The sequence below is a fragment of the Caretta caretta genome, chromosome 2 (assembly GCF_965140235.1).
Source record: "Caretta caretta isolate rCarCar2 chromosome 2, rCarCar1.hap1, whole genome shotgun sequence".
Lineage (NCBI taxonomy): Eukaryota > Metazoa > Chordata > Testudines > Cheloniidae > Caretta > Caretta caretta.
The window spans coordinates 238047888-238062162 of NC_134207.1; the positions used below are offsets into that span (position 1 = coordinate 238047888).

A 14275-nucleotide genomic window follows, 5' to 3' on the forward strand; every position below is an offset into this window, starting at 1 on the left:
GGAAAGGACATCAAACCTTCCCAATAGATGGGAGTTGGGCCTGCAGGAGTGCCTGAGGACTCTGTGCAAGGCTTGAGGATTTCATTATGCCATGGACTGAGGGCCTATCTGGTCTGGGAATTAGGCAGGCCAGTTAAGAAGGTAAAATTAAGATGCTCAGTACATGAGTGTCAGTATATGAGCATCCAGGGGAGTTAGCAGAGAAATGGGTCCAGGAGCTTCCTCCCACCCATGCACTCTGATGAAGTTATAACAACCAGGGGCAGCCTAAAGATGGCTACTGCTCCTTGGAGGAGTCATACTGCAGCAGCAGACACCAGCACCCTACAAAGTCTTGAAAATCCCTAATCTCCTCAGATCACCTCACTTCTCTTCAAGAACATTTATGTAGAGCTCAGTGTTTTAGCACAGCCATATATTTTTCCAGCTCTAGTGCCTTAACCATTAATATCTGTCTGCACTGCCAGCTGATTAAAAATGTACCCTCAGACTTCCATGTAAGGTAAGGAATTTAACTGGAACTGCAACTGAACAAAATGGCTAAATGGCAAAAATACAATTAACTTTTCACTTTTACATCACGCTTGGAGAAGGACTTTTCCAGAACCATCGCAAAAAAATGTTAAATAATTCTGCTTAATGTTTGTAGTGCTGCATTGTTATATTTTTTGCCAATATCCAAAACTCAATGTACTTTGTTTGCCATAGTCAGAGGGTTATCTAAATCCAAAAAATACTTTATTGAAATCAGGATAGCTATAATATATAGGTCCGTAACTGCAACCATCACTCACGTGGGTAGTCCCATACATTCAGCGAGTGTATGGTTCTATAAAGAAATATAAAAACCACCAGCTGACATCAATGGAACTAATCCCATGCGTGAGATTTTCAGGATTGGGTTTTTTTGCTGAGTATTGCCCGATCCTTTATATTGTAGACACAAGGTTTCTGCAAAGTTTTGTCCTCTATGAAAATCAAATCTTTCTGGGAGTTGAGGCTTAAAACCCTCAGAACCTTGAGGTTTTTACAAAATAGAAAAATAATCTAACAGCACATTTTTCCATTTGCAGATGTACATGTTGTAACAATTTGAGGTTTGAAGATCTCAACACATTTCTGAATGATTGGTGAATACAATAAATTTTAAATAAGGACAAGTCCTGATTGCACTGTTTGCCTGGGTAAAGATAATCTTAGGTGTGTACATTCTCTTCGGGGTTGATTCTGAAGAAGGCCCCTGGTGAACACTAGCAGGTTCACTAGTGCTTGTATGCCGGGCTCTGTCAGTGATTATATTGATCCTGGATTATACTCAAGACTGCCACTCCTTTGATTCCACTGTCATTACAGTTAGGGCCTTCAGGAAGTAGGCCTTTTTGGCAAAATGCAACATCAAGTCAGTGCTCTGCCTCCTTTCATTCTCCTTGCTGTTTTTGAATCATTGGACTTTTCTTTTTTAGAAATATTTTTTATAAGACTGCTGCTCCACATAAAGTTTGACATTTGTGAGATTCAGACCCTTTTTGGAGTGGAAAGTGATATTGGAGACTTTTCTACTCACAACCATGATTTTTTTTTTTTTTTTAATTTGCTAGAAAACAGGGTTGGGCAAAAGCAGATCTTGGGAGCATTCCAGGCACTAGCAAAAAAGCTGTGCAACTCTTCGGTACTGAACTGAACACAGAGGCCAGCTCTCTGGTCAAGAAATCCAACTCACTAATTCAACTCGTCCATGAGATATAGAAGTTAGCCCTGCAACAGCTGCAATAACTGATCAGATCATCTGAATTTCACAAGTCAAGTCACTGTCCTAGCCTGAGAATTGTGTGCACTTGGCTGTAACAATTTCAGGTGCCAGAAGGCCAAATCTTTTTACTTGTTTATCAGAAGTGAAATACAATTATCTGGGAGCAATTTTTGGAACAAGTGAATAACTAACCTTTCTTTCTGGTGACCAGAATAGGTCCAATATGGAAAAGAGAACTTCTGAAACAAATGGGTCCTATTCTGGTATGACAGCTTACCAATAGACAGTCTAGCAAATCCCCAAGGATCAGGCAACTAGTGCAGGTTAACGCACTTAACAATAAGCCCCTGTTTTACGATATCCCAGACATTGACAATGAAATTGTTTCTTCTCATTTCCAGGAGGACAAGTTTACAGCCTTGGGAGATAAAGAGGATCCAGCATTCCGGTGGAGTGGTGACACCTAATTGCACACGGGTGCCCAGAAATGTTTCTGGACACCCTGGTTCATTTGTTTGAGATAGATTTGGACATATTTCTGACCAATAGTCCAGTGAAAGCCTTGTTCAGCATACTGGGGATGAATGGCCAAGACACTTAACTGATGTATTCTGGAACTCTGTGGTAATAAGGCATGTTGTGGTCATAGCTTATCCTAAGCCTAGACAGGGAGCAAGTGGGACATGAGATATGAGTGGTAAGATAGTGAGAGGGTCCCTTACATTGAGCACAGAGCCATTCCTTGTTGGAGTCCAGTTCTTCACACAAAGAACTAGATGCTCAGGAAATTTCTTTGCAAGCTATATTCTGTTGGTAAAGTTGCAGCCACATAAGGAGTCTTCATTGCACCAAAATAAGATTTAGTTTCAGGACTTTAGCACAATTTTAAAGAACAAAAAAATCAAGGTTACATTACAGCTTATCTGTATATTTTGATTAGTGGGTTGACAGTATTTCTCATACTATATGATGCACAAATAGCTCTTCACTTGCAGTTTTCCAAAACTCAAACCACCAAAAAAAGATGAGAAATTATGAGCAAACGCAGCAACATAATATTCTAGATCATTAAAATTTGCAGTTTGAGACACAGAAAAGTTAAATTTTAAACTTCTGTAAGATTATTGCACTAATATTTACTCTAGATTCCTGATTTAGACATTAAAAAAACTTACCAACCAAAACTACAAGCCTGTATTTCTCATTAGGCTGTCGTCGATATGGTGCAACTTCTTCATACGTTGGGACATCTGCTGTATCATACTGATCACTCTTCTTGCATTCATACATGGATTTATTTGTCTTTCTATCTTTTCTGCTAAGACGAAAGCTTCTCCTAAAACCAGCTGCAACAACAAGATTTTTTTTAAACTAAGCAATTTAATATCTGAAAAGTCCAGAAAAGATTCATTTCCAGGCAGGGAAAAGTGGGGAGGGGGAAATGACTAATTAAGAAACTGCAAACTGGCTATTTCCATGAGCAATCACATTAGCTGCACACACACAAAATAGATACGAAATTTCAAATGCATTTTTTGAGAAACCAGGTCCTTAGGGTCCAGAAAAGATTCCCAGACAAAAATGTAAATTACCTCCAAATTGTTAAAGTCCTAAACTACAATACAGCAGTCATTTCAACTTAAAATATGATATTCCCAATAAATGAAATGATTAATTTTACTATTTTTGATTTAGGGGGAAAAGCAATTTTTTGAAGTCAATCGAAACAAGCTCTATAATAATTACAATAAACTGATAACACAATTAACTTCTTGAATGCTGCATAAATTAACAGATATAAGGAAAACATACATTCAGTCCTGAGTCATATACCATCTCTGACGCATCCCAGTTGAATTGTCATGGGATGTAGACACTTAAAATAATATATATTGTGGCAGCAGGGCACAGGGGCATAAGAGTTAATAAAATCATTTTGCCTTCAAACAATGTTATGACCTTGGCTCAATGCTGCTCTATCATAACTGGAAGTTTAAAAATAGCGTATGCAAACGTAACCCATGCCTGCTTGGTGTGGCGGTCTGACCCCTCTCAAAGCACTGAGCCCATCTAGAGATTGATAAGTCTGCCACAGCCTTAGTTAACAGCTATGTGGCTTTTAGCTCATGCAGTAGAGGCTCACACACTAAGCTTCAAAGGTCACAGGTTTGATCCCACCTGCTGATGACTGGGATCTGTCAGCATTACAAGTGGGTGCTCATCCAGGATATCAACGGGGAAGTCTCTGAAGCTCGGGATGCGCTTCCTCAGCTAGGGGAAGCCTGCTTGGTGTCATGCTGTGTCCCCTCTAGTGGCACCTAGTTCAGCTATAGATTGATGAGTCTGCTACAGCCTTAGCTAATAGCGATGTGGCTTTTGGCTCACACCCTAAGCTTCAGAGGTCCCAGGTTCGATCCTGCCTGCCGATGACCGAGGTCCATCCGCGTTACATGATCTCTCCCAAATACAGTGAAAATAGGGCTCTCAACAATTAAAAAAATAATTGTGATTAAACACAATTTTTAATTGTACTGTTAAACAAGAATAGAATACCATTTATTTAAATATTTTTGATGTTTTCTACATTTTCAAATATATTAATTTCAATTACAACACAGAATACAAAGCGTACAGTGCTTATTTTATATTATTTTTATTACAAATATTTGCACTGTAAAAAAATAAACAAAAGAAATAGATTTTTCAATTAACCTTATACAAGTACTGTAGTGCAATCTCTTTATTGTGAAGTACATTACAGGGTGGGTAATTACATGCACGACCCCATAAATGTACACAAACTTGTTTGTCTTAGCGATTGGCTGAACAAGAAGTAGGACTGAGTGGACTTGTAGGCTCTAAAGTTTTACATTATTTTTGAGTGCAGTTATGTAACAAAAATAATTCTACATTTGTGCACTGCACTTGTGCACTTTCACAGTAAAGAGATTGCACTACACTACTTGTATGAGGTGAATTCAAAAATATGATTTCTTATCTTTATTACGGTGCAAATATTTGTAATAAAAATAATATAAAGTGAGCACTGTAAACTTTGTATTCTGTGTTGTAAATAAAATCAATATATTTAAAAATATAGAAAAATATCCAAAAATATTTATAATAATGTAAATTGGTATTCTATTATTGTTTAACAGTACAATTAAAACAGCGATTAATTTTTTTTTGAGTTAATCGCTGAGTTAACTGCAATTAACTGACAGCCCTAATTGAAAATAAAAACACACCATTAGATAAATCTCACAACATGATCAAACATGGGTACTGTAGCTCCATTTCACACATACTGTATAATGAAATTTGCTAAGTTAGGATGACATTTCCTATTAAACATATTTTCAATTATAATCTATCATATTTTTGTAATCCTAACTGACCTAAAATTTTATGTATAGTGTTGTGCCCATAGTGCTTAACTGCAGCTGATGGAAGTTTCGTGTGGTTTTTAAAAGATTTTTAAATTGGTACAACTCCATGAGCATCAATAGCAGAATAATATGACAGTATCACAGCTGCAGCCTGGCTCCACTAAACCTGGGTATGAAAGGTAATTATTCCACCTTTTATTGTTACTTTATAAATTTCTCATTAAGATTAATTCTTTTAAATAGATTTTTACAGTTGTACCCTATCTTCTGTGGTTTTAGGAACTGGATGGCCACAGTGCCATGCTAATTTCATTATTTGACTGTACTAGAGAAATTACCAATACATACACAAAATATGCCACTTTTAGGTCATTGGCTAAACTGGACAGTCTCTACGCAAAAGAATATATGGACACAAATCAGACATCAAGAATTATAACATTCAAAAACCAGTCAGAGAACACTTCAATCTCTTTGGTCACTTGATTACAGCCCTAAAAGTGGCAATTCTTCAACAAAAAAACTTCAAAAACAGATTCCAACGAGAGACTGCTGAATTGGAATTAATTTGCAAACTGGATACAATTAACTTAGGCTTGAATAAAGACTGGGAGTGGATGTGTCATTACACAGAGTAAAACTATTTCCCCTTGTTTATTTCTCTTCCTACTGTTCTTGTAAACCGCTGGAAATGGCCCACCTTGATTATCACTACAAAGGGTTCGCCCCCCCACACCACACTCTCCTGCTGGTAATAGCTCACCTTTCCTGATCACTCTTGTTACAGTCTGTATGGTAACACCCATTGTTTCATGTTCTCTATGTGTATAAGATCTCCCCACTACATTTTTTACTGTATGCATCCGACGAAGTGAGCTGTAGCTCACGAAAGCTTATGCTGTAATAAATTTGTTAGTCTCTAAAGTGCCACAAGTACTCCTTTTCTTTTTTGAAAAGTTATTTTAGTTTAAAAAGATTTCTACTGTAAAAGCACTGCTATTGTATTGGTAATGTAATACAACTTGGTACACAGTAATGTCTCTGGTGACTGGTTCAGTTCTAAAGCGAAGTCAATCATGGCACACCGATATTTTGCTGATTTAATGTCACAGACATAGTAAACTGCATTCAGACTCTAAAAATAATGTTAAAGACACAGAAAAATAACAAGGTTAACTATTTTCCTGAGCTGTAATCTAAAAAACCCCAAACCTAAGTATACCAAAGCTACTTTTAAAATACCTGAAAATTCTCCTGTACTATCTTTTCACACAAACAGAAATGAGTTCTTCCCACTATACTAAAAGTTTGCTAGCATATACATTTTGCCACAAAACACAGTTCCGAGATCTCCAGAGGATGGATGGTTTTGTGGTTAAAGGTGACCCGCAAAACATTTGAAAAATTTAAGATTATGCTGGTTGTTTTTTAAACTTCCCTTTTTGTTCTAATAATGAAATCCTGAAAATATGCAAAATTAAATAAACTCTCACCTCTCCCTATCCCTCATTTGTTCTTTACCTTCAAAATATTGGGACTATCATACCTCTGGTTTTCCCTGGTTTTGCTGGAGGATCTGCTAGATGTCTCACAGCATATCTATTATGAGTTCTCATGCCCCATCTGAAAGGTCAGGATGTTGAAACTTTAACAAAGATATCCTTTATCCAAAATATGAATTAGAAATTGAGTATGTTATAAAAGTTTTGCACAATCTGATTAAAATCCTGCTCCCTTTATTTGTTCAGCTATCACACTCAACTATTGGGATATCATCAAATCTCCCATCATCTCAGTCCTCCAGGACAGAAAAAAATCTGAATTTCTAATGTAAAAATCAATCAGTAAAAAAAATGTTTAAAAATCCTTTAATAGCTTCTTTATGCCAGTTTCCCCCATTTTACGTCATCCTTTAAGACACTGCAATGGGGACACAGGGAATTTGAGTTCCATTCCCAACTCTGCTACAGATTTTTTTGCATGACCCTGGGCAAATCATTTACTATTTCTCCACCTGTGAAATAAGAATATTAATACTTCCCTACCTCTTAAGGATGCTGAAAACGGAAATTCATGATGATATTATGATGGTGAACATGACAGAAATGCCTAGATAGGTATTTTAAATTATTTCTACAAGAGTTAGGGATAAACTTAGGTAAATTGTTACAAAGACAGACTTATCTGTAATATGCTAGTAATGGCCCTGTATAACTGTAGAACTTTAAATACTAAACACAGATGGATTGCCTTGTCACCTTTAGTTCATCTGTATGAATTTTATTTCTTACATTTGCAAACGGTCACCACCTAGTAGTACTGTATATAAACATAGTAAAGGTTACCTTACGCATCTTTTGAAAACAATGAAAGCAGCATGGATAAAAAAAATGTTTTAAAAAAATTAAAAATTGATTTTATTTAAATTGTATTCTTTTGTTTAAAATTTTTTTTAAATAAATTTATTTGAATTTAAAATTATGACAACCTATATTAAGGCCTAAACTTACTTAAATCTATTAAAATCATTTAAATGAAAAACAATATTCAAGCAGTACACAGAATTAGAAATACAGAACTGGAAAAAACCTTGACAGGTCATCTAGTCCAGTCCCCTGCACTGAGGCAGGACTAAGTTTTATCTAGAGACCATCCTTGACAGGTGTTTGTCTAATCTGTTCTTAAAAACCTCCACTTACAGAGATGCCACAATCTTCCTAGGTAACTTTTTCCGGTGTTTAACTACCCTAACAGTTCGGAAGCTTTTCCTAATGTCTAACCTAAATCTCCCTTGCTGCAGTTTAAGATCATTGCTTTTTGTTCTGTCCTCAGTGGATAAGGAGGACAATTTATGACCCCCGTTATTATAACATTTTACATACATAAACATTGTTATCATGGTCTCCTTCAGTTTTCCTTTCTCCAAAATAAATAAATCTAGTTTTTTCAATATTTCCTCATAGGTTTATGTTTTCTTGATATTTAATCATTTTTGTTGCTCTTCTCTGGCTTTCCTTTATTTGTCCACATCTTTCCTGAAGGGTGGTGCCCAGAACTGGACACAATACTTCTGTCGAAGCCTTATCAGTGCTGAATAGAGTGGAAGAAATACTTCTAATGCCTTGCTTAAAACACTGCTGTTAATACACTCCAGAATTAGGTTTGCTTTTTTTTTTTTGCAGCAGTATTATATTGTTGAGTCATATTTAGTTTGTGATCCACTTTAACCTCCCGATCTTGTTCTGCAGTGCTCCTTACTTGACAGTCATTTCCCATTTTATATTTGTGTAATTGCCTTTTCCTTCCTAAGTAGCATTTTGCATTTGTCCTTACTGAATTTAATCCTATTAATTTCAGACCATTTCTCCAGTTTGTCAAGATCATTTTGAATTCTAATCCTGTCCACGAAAGTGCTTGCAACCCCTCCCAGGCTGATATCACCTACAAACTTTATAAGTGTACTCTCTATGCCATTTCTGAAGATATTGAACAGAACCAGACCCAGGGCATATCCCTGAAGAATCCCACTAGATATGCCCTTCCAGCTTGACTGTGAACCATTGATAACTAGTCTGAGTATGGTTTTCCAACCAGTTGTGTACCCACCTTATAGTAGGTTTGTCTAGGCTAGCTTGCTTATGAGAAGGTCATATGAGACACTGTCAAAAGCCTTACTGAAGTTGGGATATATCACATCTACTGTTTCTCCCCATCCACAAGGCTTGTTATCCTGTGTGACAGGGTCGGGCAAGATAGCTATAGAAGAGTAATAGAAGGCAGATATATTAGCCCCACGCTCAGTAGGTCCCTTTTCCCTGGGTAAGGTAACATGGAAGGTTCCAGAACAATCAGGAACCTTCTGGAGACAATTAAAACAGACAGGCTGATTAGAACACCTGCAGCCAATCAAGAAGCTGCTAGAATCAATTAAGGCAGGCTAATCAGGGCACCTGGGTTTTAAAAAGGAGCTCACTTCAGTTTGTGGTGTGCATGTGAGGAGCTGGGAGCAAGAGGCACTAGGAGCTGAGAGTGAGAATGAGAATGTGGACTGTTGGAGGACTGAGGAGTACAAGCATTATCAGACACCAGGAGGAAGGTCCTATGGTGAGGATAAAGAAGGTGTTGGGAGGCCATGGGGAAGTAGCCCAGGGAGTTGTAGCTGTCGCACAGCTGCTCCAGGAGGCACTCTAGACAGCTGCATTCCACAGGGCCCTGGGCTGGAACCTGGAGTAGAGGGCGGGCCCGGGTTCCCCCCAAATCTCCCAACTCCTGGTCAGACACAGGAGTTGTCGACCTGGACCGTGAATTCAGAAAAACGGCCAAGCTGAGGGCTGCCGTGAAGCTCCAAGGCGAGCAAATCTGCCAATAAGCCCAAGACCCACCAAGGTAGAGCAGGAACTTTGTCACACCTGTCAAAGAAGGATATTAGGTTGGTTTGACATAATTTGTTCTCGACAAATCCATGCTGACCATTATTTATCACCATATTTTTTTTTCCTGCAGGTGCAGAGAGATTATTTTCTTCATTTTAATTTATTTAGCAAGTTCAATTCAATGACTAGTTAACCCAAAATTGAGAAACTGATTGGGAATTGAAAAATCTATGAATCTTGTAATCTATGAATAAAGATGAGGTGTGATATGATTAGATCTACTAGGATTAAAATTTTGAAGGACATGGAGTACATAAACAATCAGTTCAATTCACTATTTATAGATCATACTTCCCTTCTTTAATTAACCCATCAGTTTTAAATGCAAAACATGTTTTGCTAAACTTACTTTTTCATCTGTACCCAGCACATTTAAGGTAGTTTTATTTAACTAATAAAGAAGCCCTGGCTGGGATGATTTAATTGGGTATGGGTCCTGCTTTTGAGCAGGGGGTTGGACTAGATGACCTCCTGAGGTCCCTTCCAACCCTTATATTCTATGATTCTAAGCAATTTTAATTTTTGTGCCTTTTTAATTGAAATCCAATTTTCATCCAAATGCAGGGTGACAAAAATCAGGAATACACAATTAATCATTTAGTAAACAAAAGCATCATTCACCATTTTTGTAACACAATAAAATTGTAATAATTAATATTATGAATAAATGTATGTTAAGCTACTTGATTGCATGTATTGATACAGTTATCCAGGTTAACAAAAAAGTATCAAATTTAGAGTAAAGGCCAGTTAGTTGAAAATCAACATTTTAATGGTTACAATCTAATGAGAATCAACCTTTCATTGGAAAGTAACTAAAAAATACAAATACATAACAAGATTAAAATAGATTATTTAAATCAAGGTTTGCTACTTGCTGGTTTAAATCATGATTAAAACAGATTATTAAAACCACTCTGATTTAAATCAATCCACCCTGAAGGCAAGTGTTCAGGAGAGAAAAAGGAGGGATGCTCTCAATAGATCTATATAAATTATTTATATTGTGTTGCTAGTGAATTTCTGGAAACATGGAATTTCTCCCCCATGTCTCCCATTACACTTCCCACATATGCATATTTACTTTTTAATAACCTTCAGAAGCAGTTTTATGGGGTATCATTAGCAAATTACAACTAGTCAACTATGATTGCATTTAGTAGGCAATATGTTCATCTAGATACCTTAGGATAGGTGACTGAGAATAAGAGGAATACAGTAAAAATGTCTTCTTCAAAAAGACAGGTTTCAGAGTAAGAGCCGTGTTAGTCTGTATTTGCAAAAAGAAAAGGAGTACTTGTGGCACCTTAGAGACTAACCAATTTATTTGAGCATAAGCTTTCGTGAGCTATCCGACGAAGTGAGCTGTAGCTCACGAAAGCTTATGCTCAAATAAATTGGTTAGTCTCTAAGGTGCCACAAGTACTCCTTTTCTTTCTTCAAAAAGGGGCAGCTGGCAAACTTACAAGTTGACTGAGATTTAAGAGCCTTAAAGTACATTTAAAAAAACCACCTCAGTGTTTTTATTTTTAGAACCATTTAACTAGTTATGAAAAAATATATAGGGCAGAAGATATGTATGCAGTACAAAAAGATGACTTTCTGACTCTGAATAAGATGACAACCACAAGTCTTTTCAAATCTCTCTTTACAAGAACACTTTGAAGCCGTTCTGTTTTGCTTTGCCTAGGAAGATTTGCCAGCCAAAAGTCAAGAGCTGAAATATCATGTAGGAAAAAAGTCTTCATCAGCAAAAGCATTAGGTGCTCTTGAAATTTTGTCTAATAAGAGAACAATATTGTATATTACATACTTAAGACAACAGGAGCTATATCACAATAAAACATCAAAATGAGTAACTATGTATTACTGTGTATGTTTACAAATATTTACACTTCTCTCTGACAATCAGGAGTAAGAGACATATTGGGCCACTAATAGGTTACCTCTTATTATAACAGCATTACATCTCCAAATCACAAGTAGTATTATGAAAGAACAACAGAAGATCCCACATTTAAAATATTTTCAAATACAAAAGTTTAAACAATTGATTATTGAAATTGTATGCATTAGAACTTATAAATGATCATAAAACAGTGCAAAGAACCACAGAAAATTAAAGAAACATTATTGATATACACTCTAAAAATATTTCTTTAAACTTAGCAAATTTAAATATAAACTTCTATCAAAAGGAAAGAAAGAAAAAGATACATATTATATATAGTCTACAGACATTAGCAGAAGTTAAACTTATCTGCCAACTATGCAGATTGAAGAATAAAGTGAAAAAAATCCAATCATCACAGGAACATAAAATTCTCAACATTAGGTATAACAACTTTGTACATGCTCATTGATTTCAAGTACGTGACAAGAAGCCTACTGAACAAACTAATCTATAAACCACTTCTGGAATGTAACAGGTTTCATGAAATGAAGAACAGCTGCCATGTGAGAAAAATATGAAGAACAAATGTTTATAGTCCACAAATGCATCTAAACCTCATAACAGTTCTCAAACCAGAGACAAAATCAGAAACTAAGACTAATAAAAGTGATTAAGATCCTACACTAATACAAAAGAACAAGCAGCTTGCACTTATGAGATGAAGATAACAAAAGTACTTCTTCAAAAATCTAATATTACATATAACTAGTAATATCTCTTTGGAACCCCAACTTCAAAGCAACAGACAGATTTCTCAACAGGGATACACAAAAACCCCATACTGAAATTCATACCCAAACCAGACAATGTGTAAACAAATGCTGTCTTCTATTTAAAGCCCTTTAAAAAGAATGCTAATAATATAACAGAAAAAAAATTACTCCCCTTTAAATTTAATATAATTCTAGAAAATAGAGGAAGGAAGACTGGTGACTGAGGTCCCTTTAAATGGTCTGTGCATGTAATTCCAAATGCCCAATGTGCAAGTGCATTCCTTAATATCAGAGAAATTCCAATACTAATAAACGTTCTAATTTTTCCAAGCTTAAGTATTGAAAGTTCACCTACAACAAACTAAGGCCACATGATTCAATAAAGCTCTCACATGTGCTTACGTCTATCCCTGTTCAGCAAAGCATTTAAGTATGTGCTTCACTATAAGCACGCACTTAAGCACTTTGATGAATTTGGATATAATATTCATTCTGTTCAGCTTATATATGCAGCTTGTACATACAGTTTATTTGTATATGAAATACATAGAGAAAAAAATTTGGTCCAATGAAGGTTATGCACATTTGGTAAAACATAACTTTTGCACTATTATTTGAAATTTCTTTCCAAGATATTTGGAACACTCCCATATGCAGTAGTTCTATTGTTTCCAATTAATCTGCACAAACACATAGCACATTTCTAACTTTGTTTCTGGACTGATTCCCAGTTATCACATTTAGACAGGGCTAATAAAAATGTCTGGATTTTTCTATCAAAATTGAGAACAGTAAACAGATGATATTAATCTATATTTATCGATTGTTTTTAAAGATTACTGTAAAGTAGTGTGTTAAGTGTGTTTGTCAAAGACAAAAAACCTTTACAATTCTCCTTACTTATCAGGAAATAATTAACTTCAGAAATATACAATAGTGTAATCTGACTTCAGGATTCTTCAGCAAATTAACATTTAGGTTAACCCTGGTCAATTTGGGAAGGAAAGTTAAAATTAGCAGGAACCTAAGGCCATAGAAAATATACAAGATTCACAGTGTCTTTTTGAGTTTAAAAGTCTTTCTAGCACAAGAATCCTTAAGTAAGCAGACAACAATCCACTGGAGTCCAATTAGCAATTTGTATTATATGCCAAGTTTGTTTTTTCTCATTCCTTTAATAGACGTTTCAAAATCCTTCATACACTAATTAGAATAAAGTGGGAGGACTTTAGAAATGAAACCTGTTATGCAACAAAATTGTACAGACATTTTGTTTTCCACATGTAAACCTACATGCATATATTTACTAGCTACATTAACTGCTGAAAGTTCCTGGGTGAAAAGTCATCTCTGCACCTACAAAATTATTCACTTCTAAGGAATTTTTCCTTTCAATGCAAGCTAGATAGTTTACATAATTTCCCAATTAACAAACTAAGATGTCTGCAAGTGAAGAGTTCTAAAAAGACACAAGAGGCCACACAAAACTTATCTAGTATAAAAGCAGAGTTGAGAAGACCTTAAGATGTGCAAAAAGACACCATATATCCTACTTATAAAATCACTTTCTGGAATATTAACAACAATTATTAGAAATAGTACGCTAATGATTAAGGCTAAGATTTTGTCATGGATATTTTTAGTAAAAGTCACCGATAGGTCACAGGCAATAATAAAAAATTCATGGAAGCCCGTGACCTGTCTCTGACTTTTACTAAAAATATCCATGATAAAATTGGAAGGGTTTGGGCAGCTATGGGGTGGCTGGGAGCACCCAGGGGAGCTCCAGGGTCCCCCTCTACCAGCAGCTCGAAGCTGCAAGGGTTCCCTTCCCCCTGTCCCCCCATACTCTCCCCCATGGTGGGTGGGAGCTGTGGGAATCTTTCTGCCTCTGCGGTGGCAACTGGGGAGCTGTGGGGATCCCCCTGCCTTTGCGGCGGCAACTGGGGAGTTACGGGGATTCCCCTGTCTCCGCGATGGTGGGGAGCTGTGGAGATCCCCTTGTCTCTGTGGCGGCAGCAGGGAGCTGCAGTGGT

At 36.4% G+C, this 14275-nt stretch overlaps 1 protein-coding gene across 12 annotated transcripts in view; it reads right to left on the reverse strand.

Moving 5' to 3' along the window:
* The window catches only part of MPP7 (MAGUK p55 scaffold protein 7), a 338962-nt gene that overhangs the window by 32090 nt on the left and 292597 nt on the right, over positions 1 to 14275 (reverse strand). For all 12 annotated transcript variants that reach the window (XR_012667271.1, XM_075125943.1, XM_075125948.1 and 9 more), the window contains one exon: positions 2926 to 3096. Coding sequence is in view for 11 of the 12 variants with exons in the window: in XM_075125943.1 (XP_074982044.1) it covers positions 2926 to 3096 (171 nt within the window). In the remaining variant the exon portion in view is untranslated. The remainder of the gene's footprint in view (positions 1 to 2925; positions 3097 to 14275) is intronic.